Source organism: Chaetura pelagica, unplaced genomic scaffold (genome assembly GCF_000747805.2).
Source record: "Chaetura pelagica isolate M959 unplaced genomic scaffold, ChaPel_1.0 scaffold82, whole genome shotgun sequence".
Taxonomy (NCBI): Eukaryota; Metazoa; Chordata; class Aves; order Apodiformes; family Apodidae; genus Chaetura; species Chaetura pelagica.
Genome location: NW_009952990.1, coordinates 6,628,659 through 6,644,383, shown reverse-complemented (window position 1 = coordinate 6,644,383; position 15,725 = coordinate 6,628,659). Strand labels below are relative to the sequence as shown.

The following is a 15,725-nucleotide window of genomic DNA, read 5'->3' as shown; positions in this document are numbered from 1 at the left end:
TATATTTCTTAGCACTCTGCAGCCATATTCCCTGCAATGGTCTGCTTGTTTTCTTGGGGGCGATTAGTAGGCTTGAGGGGTAGGAAGAAGGGGTCATGAGGTTGACTTTCCATGTCTCAGGCTTTAGGCAGCCATCTCACACTACCCCCTCAGCCACGTGGATTCCTAACCTCTGTGTGTGTTGTGTGTGGGTTGTGGGGCTGCCCTTCAGCTGTGTAGTTCATCTTGCAGCTTTTATTAATTCAGTAAAGTCCTTGAGGAACCATAGTGTTCTTTCTGCTCATCTGATGAGCACATGGCTTAGCTGCTTGTTGTTCTAGTTACTTAATGTACCAACACTTATTGAAATGCCATGTTAGAAAATTGGTGGCCCTTATGTAATGAATAGTGAGCATATAGAACATGCCATGTAGCATCTATTGAAAACATATAAACATATAGAGATAAAAGGCATTTGCCTAAGACCACATGTCCAGTTTATTGAAGTTTTCAAAAGGTTGTGTTTGTTTGGGTTTTTTTTAATGCATTTGGATGCCTTTTTCTACCTGAAGAGAAATTTTCATTTTTTTACATGATAAACAGAGGTGGAAATGTTCTCAAAATTTCATGTTCAGCCTCACAGCAGGTGATGATCTGCTGTTTGCTAGGAACTGTCTGATGTGATCTGCTTTCCTTTGTTTCCTGGGCATGATATTTTTTTGCTTGTTACCCAGAGGTGCAGAGCCCTGTATCTTGGATCTTGTGCATTTTGGTTATAGAATTTTAGGTTATATTTTGGCTGGAAGAGGCCTTAAAGATCATCAAGTCCAAGCGTTAACCTCACACAGTGTCCAGTCCACCATTAAACCATGTCCCTAAGCACCACATCTACACATCTTCTAAATGCCTCTAGGGGTGGCGACTTAACACTTTGCCTGGGCAGCCTGTTGAAGTGCTTGATGACAACCCTTTTGGTGAATAAGTTTTTCCTAATATCCAATCTAAACCTCCTCTGGCACAACTTGAGGCCATTTCTTCTTGTTCTATTGCTTGTTACTAGAGAAAAGAGACCAACACCCACCTCACTATAATCTCCTTCTGGTCCAGAGTCCCAAGGTCAGAAGGAGGACATTGTCCAGCTGTCCTCCTGTTGCTGCCAGCTCTCTGCTGAAGGCAGAGTTAAATGCATAAACCCTCACTCTCAGCATTCATACCTGTCTATATGATACTCACTGCTCACCTGCAGAGTCCCCCGGCTTTCCCTTGGCATCGGGAGAAGTGTGACACATTGATATTTTCATGGTCTGACACTCAACCCTCCCAGCCCTCAGAGTAGCCATGGGACCTCTTCACATAGCCTGAGAAAGGAAAGCCTTATGAATTTAGCCTCCTGTTTGCTAACACAGAGAGACGTGTATAGTACATAGTAAATTGTTCAAAATGCTGATTTTGCAAAGGAGAGGGAAATTATTTTACAGATTAAGCAGTCATTATGTGCTTCTATATTACAGGAGTAATAGTAATATTCTGTATTACAGGAGTAGGTTTATAAGTACATGGATGCATTGTTGATGGGTAGGAAACTTTGTAGAGGAAAGCATTCTGTTCCTGTACTATGATCTGACATCTCTCTGCATGCAGAGAACTAGGGCAGCATGTGTTTTTGATGCCTGTGGGAAAATTTGCTTTAATTAGTTAAAAATAATAAATTAAAACAATGCATTTTGGTTTAATCTGTCTTTAAATCTGAAATACTCAGGTAATTAACAGTCTGGTAGGTTTACTTTACAAAGCCATAAATGTTTTCCAGAATTCTTGGACTCTCAGGACAGCTAGGGCAGTTGTGAATGACCTGATATAGTAAAAACTTTCTCTTCATGGTATATATAGGTTTCACTATTCTTCCTTGTCATGTGAGGTTGCCTTTTTTAAATTCATTCCCTTTGTATCTATCTCACACGGCTGCCTAACTCTTGCAGGCACACACACTCTCAGCCCTCCCCCAGACATCTGTTCTTCTTCTCAGTACCAGGTGCCAGAGTTTGAGCTTGTGGGGAGGAGGGGCAAAGGCAAAGTTCTTAAAAAATTAGATGGCAGTGGTATTTTTAACAATACTTGTAGTGGAATTTCATTTTTAACCTCTGTTTTTAAAAAGAACCCAGAAGACATTAGCTAAAAATACAGATTTTTTTTCAGATTTTATCTTGAAAATATCAGGCTTGAGTAGGGTTTGCTATGTTGTCTGGAAAAAGGCTTTCTTCCAAATCTTTTCCTGAAGTGAGCATATCGCTGTACCATCACAGCACTAAGGGCCAGGCAACTATAAGCCTGTATCTAGTCTGGGATTATTTTCCACACATTTCATTAGAGACACAGCTTCACCACTACATTGTGGTCCACAGAAGGTCTCAAATACTTTGCTTCTACTTGAAATACATCCATTGTGAAGAGTCTTCCAAGCATGCCCTAAAGCTACCATGGTTTTCTAGAGAAGTTAGATGGCCAGTATTGCTCTGGGAAAGTTCAGAATGCTGAGGTGTATTCAACTGCTTATGTACCAAAATCATCCTGTTTTGGCATTTTGGGGTTGTTTGACTGTTGGCGGTTATTTTTACAGAGCTGAGGAGAAAATGCTTGGGCTGTCAGAGCTGAGCAGAAAATGTTTGGGCTGTCAGAGCCAGAGCATTTTCCTCAGCAAGCAGCAAGGAGCAGATGAGCACCACGGAAACTTTCCCTTTCTCAGTCTCCTCCTCTGCTGCTCCCCTCTACCTTTGTCAGAAGGGACTGTCATGGTCACCCACTTGCAGACTTCACTGTGACTCCTGGTCTAACCTTACAGAAGGAGAATAGAGCCTGTTGCCTGTCTCTGTCATTTTCTATCTGCTGCTTTGAGACATTTTCCTTTCACCCTCTTGTATGCACAATGCACCAGAGGCATGGCCAGGCTGCTTCTCCTTTCTGCTTTCTCACCCAGGCACCTTGCTGCTCTTTGGTTTTTCCCATCTGGATAGGTGGTATGTAATGTAAGTGATAAGCCTAAAAATAAGGAATAAATGGGATTTATTTTAGTGGCTGTGGTCTGAGTGATAGGGCATAACGTATGAAATACACTGAGTCCACCTGGGTTAATGAAAAAATGAGCCCTGGCATTGGAGCAGGTAGGCAAGAGCTGCTCTGGGGTAACAACTAATTAATTTGCTGTTAGAAAGAAGGAGTTTGTGCTGCTTTCCTTTCACCTCTCCTCAAGTGTGTCTGCCTCTTGCAGTCACTGAAGGCACAGAAGTTCTCTGTGATCCTAAGTGCTCCTGCAGAGAACTGAGAAGACTTTGCATCATCCAGTGTATTTCCCAGGGACAAAAACATCAGGAATGGTTTGGCCACTCACAGACTCAGAATGAATTGGGAAGCACCAGCCGTCAGAGGGGTGACTTTCTGGGGTGGTCTTTAGATAATACTCAGAGGATAAAATGTATAACAAGGGGAAATAACAGTCAGCAGATTTAAGCTGATAAGTGGAGTACTTTTTCTCACACTAAGAATTAATCTGTGAGACCAAAATTTTTGGAGACCAGACATACGGATTCAAGAATTAGACAAATTCATGGAGGAGTGGTCTACCAATGGCTGTTGAAAATGCTGGTCTGGATGCAGTCTCCCAGAAGACCCTGAGACACTGATTGCTGGCTGCCTGGCAACCCTCTCAGAGATGACTCCACACATGCTTCTTGTGCTGTTTCTTTAGGCGTTGCTGCTGACTTCTCTCATACATAACATGCTCAGCTAAGATGGACTTTCCTTTGGTCTAGTATGTCAGTGCTTAGTGGCTCTTCATATGGAGCTTAATCAGCTGATTAAATGATCTGCACAATACTACCTCTGTTGTTTTTAAGATGATGACCTATAGATCCCTCCAGTAGTTTGGTCCCATGCCTGAGCAGTCTCCACAAGGGGACAATAGCCTGCCATCCCAGTGAGACACTGCTGTATATTCTGAGCCACAAAAAGGTTATCCCTAGGGGTTCTCCTTAGCCGGTGTCCAAGCTAGCCATATTTTTGGGAAACTCCAAGGTGTAAAGCAAAGGAAGGTTGTCATTGCTAAGGATGGTTACTGAGAGGTATGATGTCTGTTTAGGGGTTTTATGCTCTATAAGATAGGTCTGGCAAGCATAAAACTGAATAAGAAGTCTCTAAGCTTCTTCTACTGTAGAACTTGCCTTCCCTTGGTAATATTCCTTCCTGCCCCCATTTTTGTTTGTACTGATAAATATCCTTGCATTAATGTACTAATAATGCATCTTGTTTATCCTTTCAAAGCCAGCCCTTGCAGCTTTCATTAGCATTTTTTTAAATTTATGGCTTTGTAAATGACTGAAAATCTGCAATTTGTCACTAGGAATTAGGAAAAATCTTCCTTCTACTTCGAGCTGAAGCTCAGCTTTGGCCTTTGAGGGACTGAACCACCTCTGGGCCTGGTAGACAGAAACTAAATCAGACAGTGCCCAGATTTACAACAGCAAGTGGCTCTTAGTTACTCAGATGTCTTTGATAATGTGTCATCTGCTGTTGCTGGCAGGGATCTGTGTTTAGGCTCAGAATTAATTTCTCTGTAGCTGGAGAGAAAACAAAAATATCTCTTGTAGAAGAGCAAGAAGAGAAAGAGGTGGTAGCAGGGAGAGAAACGAAAGCGGCACCAGGCACATGTAAAAATGCATATGTATATTTTATATACACACTGCAAAGGTTAACAGAGGGAAAGTGCTGTTCTGAAGAAAACGTACTTCACTCTGTTGTGCTCTGTACTTTTAGCTTCAAAATACAGGAAGTTAAGAGAATTTTTAACATTTCAAAAGGGAGTTTGTCTTGTAATTGGTGAAGGTATAAAGAGTTGGTTGGGGAGGGATGATAATCAAAGGAGCCTTTTCAGCACTAAACTGTAGTTTAATCAGAGGGAGGAATGTTAATTGGTTTGTACAGCATGATACTTTCAGTTCAAAGTAGCTTCAGCCACTCACTGGTACTTTTTCTTCTTTTTTTTTCTCTCTCTCTCTCTTTCTAGGTTGATTAAGTGAATAGAAAAACACAGACGAAAAACGAAGCTGGTTTCCAGTATTGGAGATACAAGGCCAGGATGAACACGAGGGACGCAAAAGTGTCTGAAGGAGGTCTCAATGTCACGCTTACCATACGCCTTCTCATGCATGGCAAGGTGAAGCATTTACTGTTGCCACAGCAGTTCCCTGTGTATTGAGCAAGTGTGTGCAGATACCATCAAGAGCCTGACAGTGGCATTGACAGAGGGGTCTGCTCCTCCTCCTCCAACCTGAGTCAAAAGCTCCGTTGGCATGACCAAAAAATCACCCCCTGCCTTTCAAGGCATCGTACTTCATTTTGCACTGCAGCCCAAGTTCACTGGAACAAACCCTGCCCGTAACAGACCCATTTTAAGCAGATCTGGCACCAAAAAAAAGAGTTCTTTCATTGGTAGTTGGCCAAATTAGGCAGATCCTTGCATAAGGCTGACCTGCATACAGCTTGCCTTTCTCATCATTTGCTGCATTTGGCGGGTTGGGTTTTTTTCGGATACCAGAACATTGACTTGTGTGAAATAATTGTCTCAGAATTACTGTCTGTTTCTGTTGAATGCAAATGGCAGAGCTCTTTGTTATTCCAATGTAGCATTTATTAGAGTGAACCCCCTGATACACCGCACATTTGCCCAGGTTCCCTAGGGTTCTGTTTTGGAAGATTGACTGTCATTTTGTTTCTGTCCAGGGCAGCACTTGAGCATGTAGACAAGTGTGAAATCTGTGCCACAGACAGAGCATCAATTCAGTATCGTCAGACTTTACGGTCTGATATCCTTTTATATCACATTCTCAGATGATAAAATGGGCTTTTAATTAAAAAACATATTTCTCAGATTGGTTTGGATTATTTACATCAGGCAACACAGGCATTTTTAGGTTTAATGAGTGAACATTATATAAAGCAGGTGATATGGGCTCTTCATTAACAAGGAACAGTGAAGATATATATATACACACACACATATATAATTCTGGAGATCAAATTTGTATATATAATTCCAAAAAGTATTTTTACTCCTAGAATTTAATTTAATAGCTAAAAATAAATTTAAATTTTAAAGCAGTGCATTCCTTCAACCTACGGCATGAACATGCACATGATGCCCCCACAGCACAAATGGGAGACTTAAGTTATCATCCTCTGTAGTTTACTTATGGATCTTCTAAGAAGTACAAAGGGGTAGAGTTTTAAGTTTTCAAATTAAAAAACTCAGAATTAATGTCAGATCAAATTATGCATTTTCTCAGAAATGATCTAACCATTTTGTTTGATTTTCTTCCCCTGAAAAATTCCGCTTCAGGCAGGCATCTGGTGTGTAAAGTCTGCATCTTATATGGGGATCTGTCAAACAAATTTAATAACAGTCTCTCTTACCAAACCCACCTAAAATCTGTATGCATATCTGCATTCCAAATTAGGTCTTAGAGGTTGATTCTCCTGGGTTCTGGTCCCAATCCAGAAAAGGATTTGAACACATCCTTATCCTGGTAGTATAAGTAGCCCTACAGGTTTCAGTCAAATTCCCATGTGCTTGGGTGTGCTTTTTTTAACCACTGTCAGTTCTGCTTCTTTAAGAAGCATGCCCTTAAAGCAAAAATCAAGTATCTGTCATTTTCAGAACATTTTAGTTAAACTGTGAGCCACGTTTGTTTTGTCTTTAAACAAATTACATATATTATTTTTTTTTTTAATCAAAAATGAAATTAGAAAAAGCTGATTTTTTGTGTTAAAAATCAATGATTGTGTGTGCAATGACTTTTAACAATAATGGATGTTACGTGTCAAATCTTCAATGCATATATAGCCCCAAGGGTCTAAATTAAATCCATAAAAGCTAGGAAGTTCAAATTTTAAGTGGGAGTGTACCATGCATCCTCAGTTAACAAGGCACAATGGGTATAGTGTTCAGTCTGCCGTGCTCTAATCATGTATCCTATTGTGCCTAAGTATCGGAAAGAGTACATTAAATCAGAATTTTGTTGGTAAAAGTCAGACTCTTTTAAGATTCCTTTGATGTCATTTCTGTGATTCAGAAATTAAAATGCAGAGGAATGAAAGAAATATGAGTTGATATCAACTCCGTGTAAGAAGGTCACTTTGAAAGCTGTATGTGCCTCTGAAAAAGAAGAAGCATGTTTCTAGGTTCTTCCTTAAGAACTGTTGTGTTTATGACAGTGGTGGAAATTGCTGATATCTTAATTAGTATTTCTAGTCAAAACAATTGATGGAAGCAGAGCTTGAGTTGTAAATAACTGGTTATAACTTGAAAGAGAAGAAGGGAATTCAAAAGGTTTTTAAAAATGACAGTAGCGAACTGGATTAGTTAGATAATTTTAAAGTAAATTAATTTTAAAGTTACTTTTTTGTTAGTGTGTCTCATGGAAATATGAGAGTCTGTCTCCACTAACCTTAATTCTGTCTCTGAACCTTTATTACCTCTTCTTTGCAGAGGCAAGGCCTGTGTGCTTTGTGACATTTGCGTTCGTTTTGATTGAAAGTCCACAACTTGTTCTACTACTCTTAATTATCTCTACTGTAAGTCCTGCAGACTTAGGAAGTGTTCAGCCTGTATTTTTCATGTGATTTGTGTAGTAGCCTTAAGTCAAGGATCGACGTCCTAGTTAGGCAGTTCAGATAAATTCACTACCCACAAACAGAAAATTTAGGACTTGTGTGAATGGACTGACCTCTGCAAGAGGGCAGGGGGGTAAAAAAAATGGATCTTTAACAACAACAAACAAAACGAGTAGCAGAAATCAAATATAACATTAGCATCCTGTGAAAGCAAAACAGATGGCAACAGTCCTGTGCTCCAGAAGCCAGGGCCAGTCCCTCCATGCAGGTAGGACACCTCTCATCAGCTTTATCTTGCTTTGGGATTGGAAGCAGCTGTAGGTGCAGCAGAGGTGCTGCAGGGCTTTGGGCAGCCTTTTACCAAAGAGCCTGGGATGGCCACTTGGAGGACCAGCTCAGCCACTCTTCTGCAGCATAGCAAAATTAGGGAGGAGCTGGCTGGCAAGGAGTCAAGACACAGTGTGGATTTTCTCAGGGCAGAAAATGTGACGTTAAGGGAGAGCAACAGTTCTTTTTTTTATCTGTGGAAGCAGCAAAAAGGCTTGTGTGGGCCCAGAAAAAACTAACCACTGTGAGGTATAAAAGGTTAACCTCAGGCTAAATGTGTCCAGGACCTGATGTGAAAGATGTCCTGCTGAGCCAGGATTCAGAGACTGTGTGATGGTATAGGATGAAAAGCCTAATTTTCATCTTGCACCGTGTAGACAAACAGTAGAAAAGTTATAATAGTGTGGCAGCCCTGAAGAGAAATCAGCAGCAATACAAAACATTTGTCATACTTTCCTGCAATGAATTAGAGAGCAAGTGTTAGGGAGTATGCTGCAAGGACGGTGCTCAGATGTTCTTTCATCCAGAGAGAAACTGCCTCTCTTTGCAGGAAACTGTAAAAGCAAGATTAGGAAAAATTTGTTATTTGTTGTGTGAGGAGAGGAGGAGGCTGCCCCAGCATGCTGCACTATCCATCAGTGGAGGTCTTTGTGGGTGGGTTAGACATAAATGAATACATCCCATGAAGCTGCTGTGGCACCACAGCCTCTGCTGCTCGGGACCTTTTTGGACAGAGTTACCTGAATGCTGCTCAGGAGGGGGAAGGAACTGAAGAGCCTTTCAAAGCTTGTGTAGGAGTTGGATATACAGAGCATATTAAATAATGCAGAGGTGTATTTTCATCTTTTATTAATGAGAAAGATGCACCACATTAAGGAATAAAGCTGTTTCATGTGTTTCAGTAGAGCAAAACAGGGAATATAGGCTGGGGCTGTTTACATTGGCCTACTTCTGTATTTTCCATCTAATTCCTTCTGGTTCTTTGAGTAAAATAAATACAATCACTGTGTAGGGACAAGACGTGAATAGCTGCAGATATTTTATTACCTTTGTCTACTTTAAAAGTATAATTTCTGGGCAGGATTAGAACATTTCAGGGATTGCAAGATTTCTGCTTCCAGTGAAGGCAAAAGTGGCAGCATATGTGCACATCAGATTAATGTTTTTGTAGGACTTAAGAAACTTAAATGAAGTGTGTGTGCATTCACAGGCCAACAGTCCCTAGCTATCAGAGCCGTCTGTAAGGAGAAGCAGAGCTCAGGTTTCAAAATAAATGTGCCTTTCTTTTTTTTTTCCCTTTTTAATTGTTGTCAGAATCAAACTTCTTTTGACTCTCTTATTTGATGGGTCTTTGGTGGAGCTCCATGTTTCTCTCTTAATTGTTCCTTGTTCACTTTTTGCTGAATTTTTTATTCCCATGAGCTGTGCCTGGGTTTTTTACTTGCCTACTGCCACAGGTAATGAGCTTGGAAGATTGTGGCAAATCATAGCATTGCCCACAGGTTTCTTCCAACACACCTTAGTATTTGACATCTGCAGTGCTTTTGTTCTAATTTTGGTCAGTTCATACCCAGAAAGAAACAAGTCTTGAAAAAACACCTGGATAATAATGACATGATTTTGGACTGGCTTGAATTTGTACACAGCCAGTGTTAACAGGCTGATTAAGACCCTGGAGACTCACTGTTAAAAGTTAATTTTAAGCATGGATGGCAGAGAGAGTGGGCCAGTAGAGAGATGTTACAAAGAGATGCCAGAGAGAGATGTTCAGGAAAGCGGCTTAATGGAGATTTAAAAGTCGGGCCTAGGAGGTGTAACAGGAGAAAATGTCCAAATGTGCCAGCATGAAAAGGGCAGCAGGGTCATGAATCCACTTTGGTCTCCATCTTGCAGTAGTGACACAGGAGTCTCTGCTTCCTCCCTCCAGTACAAACTGCAGAAGAAAACAATGCACTGTTGGCAGAGGCACTGCCTGGAGGCAGGTGTTGCTGAAACCATATTGGGTGCATTGAAGTCTGCAAGAAACTAAGGTAGAATATATTAATATATTGAACCTGAGGTAAGGGGAAGGGCAAGGAGTTCAGCAATAGAAACCAAAATGGATTAATGAAGTCAGATGGTTAGTCACAACAAGGAAATAATTTACAGGTGGGATGAAGGAGGGAAGGGAAAACTGGCAGGGAAGCAGGGGTCTTGCCAAAATACTGAGAGGTGTAAATTGGAGAGTTGATTTAATTAGCTGGAGAATATAATTTAAATGATACACGTTCAGTGAGAGAAGGAAATCTGGAAAGCATAAAAAGCTGAAAGGCATCCGATGTGGCAGTGTCTAGGGAGTGACACATTCGGGATATGCTGAGTTGGAGAGAAAAGCTATTGCAGCAAAAGCTTATGCAATTTGGGAGGTATAGTGTTGCAGCATCGTGGGGCAAATGTTAATTACCTTAACATTCTTATGGCAAAATCACACCTGCAGTTCTGTGCTCAGCAGCGGGTGTCCCATGTGTGAGTGATGTTGAAGACTGAGCAAAGGGGGAATTCACAGCAAAATAACAAAGTTTTAGAAGGCTGAGGAGAGTGTGTCTAGGTTTCTTCAGAGATTGTCATAAATATCTGGAGAGAATAAATATGAGAGTCATGTTGTGTTGTTACTTTGAAAGATACAAGTGCTTGTGGCTGGAAATAATAGGAGGAAATAGTTTTTTGAAAATAAATGTTAATAAGGGAATCTCAAGAGAAATGTCTGGTATAGGGATTTTTATGAGGTTTTGAAAGTTTCCTAAGCAGCTTTTAAACATCATTGAGCACATGTACTATGTAGCATGTATAATCTGCATTGATGGAGGAAAGATAGGATGACTGAGTGGAGCTTTTCCTTCCCTGGTACCACTTGCTCAATGGTGTATTTCTCATAATTTCAGCAGTAGTGAATTAGAAAAACATGACTGCAGTCACAGGTTTGGACAAAACTCTATGAGTGCCTTGATTAGGCACTAAACCTCCAGCACTTAAATCTTAATTTTAGATGCTCCAAGAAACTCTATCTCCCAATGGTTTCAGCAGGTTCAGTGGGAGCCTTGTGGCACTGGAAGGACCGATTACAGCAGACTTGCATCCAGCTTCAGTGGTGACTTTCAGACATGTTGGTGATTGTTTTATCATGCTACATCTAGAATTTTTTACAAGAAAAAAAGTTTAGACTCATTGAGGTGGTTACTCACACTTTACAACTCAAATATAGACAGAGTAAAATAATGGGGAAAATTGCCATTTTTATGAAGATTCATAATATAGTTTTAGCATCAGGTATTTCTTTTCATGACCACATTTTTTGTACCTGCTTAGTATCTGCCCCCAATTATGAAAGATTGTACAGCAAGACCAGAAATATTTTTCCCATCTTGAAGGTAATGCCCTTCTCCTTCCCCATTTTTTTTCTTTTATCTTTTACTTACTAAAATGTAGTGTACAACAAAATAACTTTAAAAATCACCTTCTCAGTAATTTAATCCAAGCTGTTAAATGCCAACCAAGCCAATGTTTGTTCTGTTCTTTCTAGCTTCCACGAACCCTGTCAGGGTATTATGAGGATTGACTGTCCTGCCTATTGCTATTATAGTTCTTGTTTTGTTTGTTTGCATTACTGTGCTACCTAAGAGCTCTAGTCATGGAACAAAACTGTGTGCAAATACAGAACACAAGATGGATCTCCTCTGAGTCTGTTTGTAGTAACAGCTGAGAGTTTCTCACTGGCCTAATCAGTGGAAAAGACGGAAGTCTTTTCCCTCAGCCTCTGGGCACTGTATGCCCACCATAACAATCTCCATAGCTGAATTTTCTCCCTTCTGCCAAACAGAATCTCCTCATTAGTCCACAGCTGTAACGAGCTGAGAGTGCAGAAGGCACACACCCTGCTCTGCTGCCGCTTCAGCATCGTGGGCAGCGGGGACAAGGAAAGGGACAGAACCAGTTTTTGGTTTGGTATTTTGCAGCAAGGCTGGGAGGTTTGGTGTGAAATTGAATGTAAATTGGTTGCCCATCAAAAAGCAAATGAGAAATGCCTATTGACACAGCTGCTCAAAGAGTGCTAGAGGTGGAGGATCTGTAACACTGGCATCTCCATAAAATAAGACCACAATCTGAAGCTTTCCTCATACGCTGCCGCATTTGTTGGCATGGGATCTGTCTCAGTAAGGGCTTGGACTGCTGTGCCTTACTAAATTAGAGCTGTTAGCATCAGACAATGACTACTGAAGCATCACCTGTGAACATGAGATCTCCCATGTCAGTGAGGCTAATCCCATATAATCCCAGGACACAAATCAGACTCTGTTTATCTGAAGCAGCCATTTGATCTCTGAGGTAGACACATTACATCATGTTTCCCAAAACTGACTTCCAGTCTTTGAAAAATGCTGATGCCTCACATGCTATATCCAAACACATTGTTCAGAACATCTTCATGGAATGTGATCCTGGGGTCCTCAGTGCAAGTATATTTATCAGTTTATAGAACTATTGGCAACTCTATCCTCAGAACAAGGCAGAGAGAGCGAGTTGGGTTATGTTATGTCTCTTTGTGGATGAGAGAGGGACAACTGGTTCTGGTCTAGAAAACTTCATGAACCCAGATGTTGCTTGATGTTGCCAGGATCCTCCTTGTTTCATATTTCCCCACCATGGAGGGCTGTATTTCTTCCATTTCAATGCTTTTCTAGCAGACTTTTTTATTTGTAGAGTCCAGTCCTACTGGTTTTACCTAATCCTTGCTCATAGAAGGCAGTTAAGCATATGCAATCAAAACATTGCCCGAATGAATTGCAGGCTTTAGGGTGTGATCCGTGCTTTATCAGATCTTCTGGGGTGAAAGCATATGTTCTTTTATATTTTCTTAAACGTATCTTCCATCTAGATGTGACGTCATCTCAGGGCTTCTGTGAAGTTAGTGTTCCATTTGTCCTGTAGTGCTGATAACAGAGTCTGCATGCCCCTCAGTGACAGATCAAGGCCTGTGCTTTTCAGTGGCCCTGGACTAGATGCCTGTTTTGTTTTGATTTCCTGGGACACAGTAATTATTAAACCAGCCTTACACTTAGAAAAAGTATGGAATTTCAAACATTATGTTTATAGATCAAAGGTTAATCTTTAAACGAAGGTTTGTTGCCATTTGTCAAGCCTTTTGTTTTCTTAACATGACTAATTTCTTTCTCTTGTTATTCAAGAGGCACACCAGATAATTGATTAGGAAGTAGCTTTCTCCTTCTGCCTGTTTTATATCTTTGTTTAGTAATTTGCACCATCAAGAGCCCTGCAAAAGCCTCAGCTCAGACTTCTCTGCTGCCACCTTTTTGTTCTGCTGGTGCTGCCTTGTCCTCAGACAGATGATGCAAAACAAGCTTTCTGGTCTTTGATGGCCGACCTCTCCCCAAGTGTTCATTAAGATCAAAACTCGTCCCATGAATGTGAATAAGATGTGCAATAATATTATATACTGCATTTAAGCATAAAAGAAAGCATCCCCTGTTTTTACCTTTGCTTTTCCTTGAGTTGTCTGCGATGAATTGGGCGGTTGGCTAGCAATATACTGTATTGATACTGAGCAGTCTTCCAGTGTTTATTGGTGAGGTTTATTTCTTGTCCTTTTATCTGTTTTATTAGAAATGGTGTATTCAAAAAATCGTAGTCATAAATCAACACAGCCCCCGAAGGCTTGAGAATTATTTTCAGGCTACATGGAGTGAGCATGTACATTTCAAATTTTCCTGGGGTTTTCTTAAGTGACACTGTTGGAGCCCTAGTCCTGCTTGAGACAGTGTCACCTGGAGATACATCCTTTGGGAGGCATTACCTGGGCTGGGTACTCAGCATAATCTGAAATTCAGGCCCCGTTGATGAATCTCAGGATAGGCATCTCAGATATCTGTCATTCCTTGAAGGAAGTTTGATATCTATCTATTGTGTGTGTGTGCGCGCGCATAGATGGACTTCACACACAAACATAGAAATCTGTGTGTGTGTGCATATGTATCACTGGATGTAGGCACACACACACTTGCAGCTTTGTGGAGGCATCCTGTTCATCCATCATGGTTACTCTGGTATGTCTGCTTCTGGCAGGTGGGTGCTTATCTGTTGGGGCCAAGGAGCTGAGATTGTGCTTTTAGCTTTGGCATTAATCTGGCAGGTTGCCTTAGACCTGTCTTTCTCACTCTGAGCTTTAGTTCCCCCATTTGTAACTTTTTTTTTGTGTGTGTGTGTCTGTGTACTGGTTTTCTATCAGCTGTTGAAATGTGATTACATGAAAACCAGACATTGTTATAATTTAACTTATTTTCCCACTGTGCTTACATGTAGACATTTAGGAAACTATCCTTAATGCTTACCTTTAGCTTATATTCCTGACCACTGGAAAACAGCAAATAGTTCAAGAGTTATTAGTGTATTCTCATAGGCAATTATTTGCTAGGACAGCTAAATCAAATGCCTGTCTGGTCTGCACTGAGGCTGAATTTGACACCAATGGTAGGATTCCTCTCAGCAAACTTCAGGTATGTTAGTGTCACTCTAGGCTTCTTCTACTGCAGAAGAAGGAAGACAAAACCCTTGGGAGTAGTCTTCTTCCCTCCTCTTTGAGGAACAAAACATGCTCCATTATCTCTCTCCCTGGACTGCAGAGGAGGCTGTGTGCCTGGCTTACACTAGACTCCTAACTTTTAGTGAACTGATGTAGGTGACAGACATCGCATCCCTTCAGTCTTCTGCATTTAACTACAGCACAATTTGGAGTCTGGCAAATTTAAAAACATTTTCTGAGGAAGACAAAGCCCTCAAAGTGACCTTGGCTAGAAATAATTATGAAACTTGAGTGTCATAAAAATTATGTTAGGTATTTAATTAAGCACTGAATGTAATTTACAATTATATTAGAATCTATATGAAACAAATATGGGACTTTTTATAAAGAAACACTAAAAGTTTGATGAAGTAGCATTGATAGTTTGAGGTGTAAAAAAGTTTCCTGATTAGATCTGTGGCTGAATAAAGTTCCCTATCATAATTAAATACATGATCTGTTGTTACCAGTGCTTATGGGAGCTTTCCTAGAAACAGCTAAGGGCACCAAGTCTGAAGCGACCCATTTAGAATGATGCAGATTTTATATATATATATATGTATATATATATGAATGATTTATATGGATTAAAAATGCTGGGAAAAATAGAAATATCCATATGAAGTTAATTTTTCTGTCTCCCTTTGCACCCTTCCCTCACATTTCCAACCAGGATCCCAGCTCCCAGTGCCAGAGGAGAGCTTGCATTTGGTTGGGTGTTGTGAAACTGCATCCGTATAGAATAAGCTTTAAATTCACCCTTTGAGGAAGGGAAAGTTTGAAGTACTCCATGGCATTGCAGTGACATTTGGTAGCATGTTCCAAGGAACTGGTCACCAGTCTCACTGACATACTTTTTTTCTCAGTGGAATTCAGACTGTTCATTTGCTCAGTTCTTCAGTAGCTTGTACTCTTTGGTAATAACAAGGTCATGATCAGTCATGTAGAATTCCTGCCCCCACTGAAATCAGTAGCAAAACTCCCACAGATTTCAGTAAAACAAGCAGCTTGAGAATCCTAATATTGTATGCTTTACTCTGCTTGTTTAAATACCCCCAATCTCCTCATTTAACATGGACCATCTTTTTTTTACTAGGGCTACAAAGAGCATGTTGCATTTCTGTTTCCAAAGTGAAAGTGTCTT

The 15,725-nt window shown here is 40.6% G+C and overlaps 1 protein-coding gene across 1 annotated transcript in view; it reads left to right on the top strand.

The window, feature by feature from the left end:
* Positions 1 to 5,058: 5,058 nt before the first annotated feature.
* The window catches only part of PCBP1 (poly(rC) binding protein 1), a 56,369-nt gene continuing 45,702 nt past the window's right edge, over positions 5,059 to 15,725 (top strand). The window contains exon 1 of the mRNA XM_009996500.1: positions 5,059 to 5,185. Within this exon, the coding sequence (XP_009994802.1) occupies positions 5,108 to 5,185 (78 nt within the window). The 5' untranslated portion in view covers positions 5,059 to 5,107. The remainder of the gene's footprint in view (positions 5,186 to 15,725) is intronic.